Source organism: Electrona antarctica (assembly GCF_951216825.1).
Source record: "Electrona antarctica genome assembly, chromosome: 24".
NCBI lineage: Eukaryota > Metazoa > Chordata > Actinopteri > Myctophiformes > Myctophidae > Electrona > Electrona antarctica.
This window is the reverse complement of record NC_136803.1, coordinates 23,462,292-23,466,725: the sequence shown is the minus strand read 5'-3', so window position 1 is coordinate 23,466,725 and position 4,434 is coordinate 23,462,292. Positions and strand designations below refer to the sequence as shown.

Sequence of the window (4,434 nt, the reverse complement as noted above, 5' to 3'; positions counted from 1 at the left end):
TTCACTTTCAAAATGTACAAACATTGGCTAGAAATTGAGTTATGGGCCCTATAGGAAGACATTTTATAAATATATCCCACTCCCACACAATTTTCAAACCCAATGCACTCGTAATCACACTGGGCACAATATACGCTGTGTAGAGTGAGTGCATTATTGCTGGATTTTGGCGGAAGTACCGCTCAAGGAAATGACGTTGACGCTTTACAAATCCGATTACATTCTTTGAGTATTAGTCTCGTGTAGCCTGCAGACAACTATTCCACAATCTCCGAATGCTATAGTCTGGACCTATAGCCCCCATGAGTAACGGAAGCTGCCATTTCCGTCCACGAAAATATTTTTTAAAATATCTTTAGAGCTTATCGTTTTATTTCCTTTCCTTTTAAGCAACAAGCTATGCTTAGATGTTTCCTATTTATATTAGGATAAATGTGCGCGACTGTAAAGACGAAACGGAAGTGGCGAGGAGGCTCCACTTCCGCTTTATAGTTTACTCATGACGACTCTTCTGATGGCGGCAGAAACCTTGCAAGGTACCAACCAGCACATCAGGAGCAATTAGGGGTTCAGTGTCTTGCTCAAGGACACTTCGACACCAACTCTGAGGGAGCCCGGGTTCGAACTGGCGACCTTGCGGTTACCATCTGGAAACTCTACCCCTGAGCCACCGCCGCCCAGGGAGCGATAATTAGTAATGGGATCGATTATTATAGCTGGTCTGAACGATTGCTTGGCTACACAAGTTTGGCTACACAAGTGTGCATGATTGGCGGCTGCTCTGCTGCTTTGCCATATTGGACTAACCTGCATGCAGATTTTGGCCTAGCGCTGCACTGCTATTGATCATTGGAGTGTGCTGGTCGGCGCTGAGTTGGCTGTTTTGTCCTCCCAGTGCACTGGAAGGCAACTCGCCAAGTCCCAGTTTGGCACAGGTCTCTGGTGCCACCGTCCCGACTCGGTTCTGCTTTAGCTGTGTGTGTGTGTGTGTGTGTGTGTGTGTGTGTGTGTGTGTGTGTGTGTGTGTGTGTGTGTGTGTGTGTGTGTGTGTTTCTCAAACCCCTACGGTGGTCCTGTATCATCTACACAAACCTACCACAACGGGGTACATAAAATGTGCTTTGATGCCACAGTGTACACAAATGTGTGTATTTGTGGAGTGTGTTTGCGTAAGCTTGTGTGTGTGTGTGTGTGTGTGTGTGTGTGTGTGTGTGTGTGTGTGTGTGTGTGTGTGTGTACAGCTAGTGTATGTGTATATGTTTACAGTCACAGCGTAGTGGTCTGTTCTAAACAGTGGTCAATAGGTGGTCCTTTATGTGGCGTAATCCCACTGTGCCTTTCTGGAAAATGTGAATAGCGATGGAATCACTGACTCAAATTTTTGGATCTCATTTTCATGACAAAGCAATTGTCCGGGTTGATAGTGGCGTTCGCTCTCATGGGGTATAAAAGGGGTCTCGGCCTAGTGTCACCTCACATTCAAACACACATACACACCTCACTCACACACACCTCACTCACTCACACACACCTCACTCACTCACACACCCGGGGCAAGACGAGCAGGGCAGATCACAAGATCCAAGATGGTCAGGGTGAGTGTCCTTGATATAAAGTATACATACACACATACGTAATTATCAAATATTCATTAAGTTCATATACTGTATATACTATACTATATTATGTTCCACAGCATCTCTTTTATGTTGTCTATTACTTTGACTGTATGAAAGATTCTCTACAAATTAAGTTCATATTCATTATTTGCGTGGTGGCAGTAGGCAACCAGAAGAAAAAGATAGGGTCCGCACCACTGAGGTAAGCTCCAGAGCTTCACAAGTTTAATTAATTACGGTAAACTTTCGAAGCTCTGGAGCTTAGGCTACCTCAGTGTGCGGACCCTATCTTTTTCTTCTACTTTTGGCCTCGGCCTGGCACCTGGCGTTTGGTTTAGTGGATGTGCGTGCTGTGCTCTATTGTATTTTTCTGCAGTAGGCAACCAGACTGTAGTTATTGTCCGACTTTATTCCAGATAAACATAAACCTTTCGTAACGTCATGTGGGTCAACACATCATCATCATACAGTACTTAGCGAGCTGCTCGAGGGAAAGTGCAACCACACTTGCAGTTCCCCAGAATTGCACCTTTCTAGGTTTAAACATTGAGTGTGTGTGTGTGTGTGTGTGGGGATGGGGGGGATATCGATCACGTTGCCTTTTTTTCAAAGATAATCTTCTACGAGGACAAGAACTACCAGGGCCGCAGGTATGAGTGCGACAGCGACTGCACCGACTTCCATTCTTACCTGAGTCGCTGCAACTCCATCCGCGTGGAGAACGGAAACTGGGTGGTCTACGAGAGACCCAACTACATGGGATACCAGTACGTCCTGACCAGGGGAGAGTACCCCGAGTACCAGCGCTGGATGGGCCTCAACGACAGACTCAGCTCCTGCAAGATGGTCCACGTTGTAAGGCTCCTTTCAAAACAGCGTAAAGCTGACCTATAAGGTGTAGATGCATGCTATTGCTGAGAGAAATGAACACCGGTACTTGCCTTTTTTGATGCCTAGAATATTAATGGCCCTTCTCTTTAGGTAAGAAGTAAAAATGGTTACAATCTGCAGAAAATGTAACAGCCAATTTATTGCCTGAGCCAGTCTTTAGTTAATCATACCCAGCATTCTTTTTTTTTCTTCCAAAATGTAATATATATTTTTAATGCACCCAAATTTGTCACAGAACAAAATCTACAAGCCCCCTGTTTTTTTAGAATGTTTTTTACCCCCATAGTAAAACAATGCTTTAAAGACAAAAGTGGATTCCCGCACCTCGCCCCACCAGTGACATTGTCCTTTCCGTACAATGTCACTGTTCGTTCCACCTTCATCGTCACAGCTCAGCCTTTGTTGTGCGCGGCAGTGCGCCACCGTCATACTGTACAATGAAGTATAACACATGAAGTTTAACGATCGGTCGTCACCGCTACCCAGTGGCGAAGCAATTTCCTTTCACCGCGATGCTTGACAACAATGTTTGCGAGTTAAGATTCCTAACCCCTCTTTCCCACCCGCATCCTCCTCCTTTCCTCTTCCTGGCTGACCCGTCCACCTCCATTCCAGGCCAGCGGAACCCAGGCGAAGATCCAAATCTTCGCTAAGGGCGACTTTGCCGGCCAGGCCTTCGAGGCCGCCGAGGACTGTCCCTCGGTGCTGGAGAAGTTCCACTGGCGGGAGATCCACTCGTGCAAGGTGCTGGGGGGCTGCTGGGTCTTCTACGAACACCCCAGCTACAAGGGGCGTCAGTACCTGCTGGAGAAGGGCGAGTACCGCAAGGCCGTGGAGTGGGGTGCCGTCTGCCCCAACGTACAGTCCTTCAAGAGGCTGACAGAGTAGCCCGGCTCGGCCCGCCCATCCTTCCTGCTCCTGCATCCATCCAGCCATCCATCCAGCCAGCCTCTCCCACATTGTCATCTCATCGGAGAGATGCATGCCTGGGAGATCCACAAACAGTCAAATACACTGATACAATAAAAAAGGCAAGCAGTTACAGGATGGTGTCATCATTTCACATGTGGTCACGTGGCCATCTTTTTTCAAACATTTAACGCTTTCAACCTACTTTGTGTATGTGATTATCATAATCCTATTATGTTTTATTTTATAATTGGCTAATGGGAGGGGCCGACGGGCGGCAGACAGTCTGACTCAGCCGGCCCGTAACCATATAAGGAGTTCCCAATGCAGCAATGCAGTATGCGCAATTATGGAGTGCGTTGTTTAACCATATATGGGCATAAAGGGACAAGGACTGACAGATACATATCTCTCCATATATGGGCAAAAAAGGGACACAGGCATACATGCATACATGACAACGCCTCCGTCACTATGACTATGTGAGGGACCTCAAACATGTGAGCTTGTAGAATGTAGATCGTCCATTTTCGCTATTTGTCATACAATGAAGTATTTGGAAGCTTAAGTGGTTAAAGATGGAGTGCCATGTCAAAAAAGTGTACAGAAAGTGTTAAAATAATGTTTTTATGTGGCCACAACCACCTAGTATACCTGGTTTTTCACCTTACCACCACTCACCCGAACTTAAGCATCGCCCACATGAGAAAGGGGGAGGGGTTAGGGTTATGATGTCACTAAAGTGGTGTATTTCTATTGGGCTTTTTGACCCAAAGGCTTTTAGCTTTCAGGGAAGAAACCAAAAATACACAGGGAAGACATATTTGAATATTATAGCCACACCTGATGGTCTATTAAGAGTAATGTTAACTCCATAGACACAACAAAAAAAAGTGAAAATAAAGAAATAAATCACGGCAGTCCATCTTTAAAATAGAGCAGAAGGCACAAGCAAATCACAATCGAAGGCCAACTATAAAACATACTCCATTCTTTATTGTTGTATTCATCATAC

At 45.8% G+C, this 4,434-nt stretch overlaps 1 protein-coding gene across 1 annotated transcript; it reads left to right on the top strand.

Annotated features, from left to right (window-relative positions):
• The first annotated feature begins 1,554 nt into the window (after window positions 1-1,554).
• crygs1 (crystallin, gamma S1) lies at window positions 1,555-3,486 on the top strand. The gene is made up of 3 exons (XM_079495489.1): window positions 1,555-1,595; window positions 2,232-2,474; window positions 3,126-3,486. Exons 1-3 carry the CDS (start codon window positions 1,587-1,589, stop codon window positions 3,396-3,398), a joined length of 525 nt encoding a protein of 174 aa, XP_079351615.1. The 5' UTR covers window positions 1,555-1,586; the 3' UTR covers window positions 3,399-3,486.
• The last annotated feature ends 948 nt before the right edge of the window (window positions 3,487-4,434 follow it).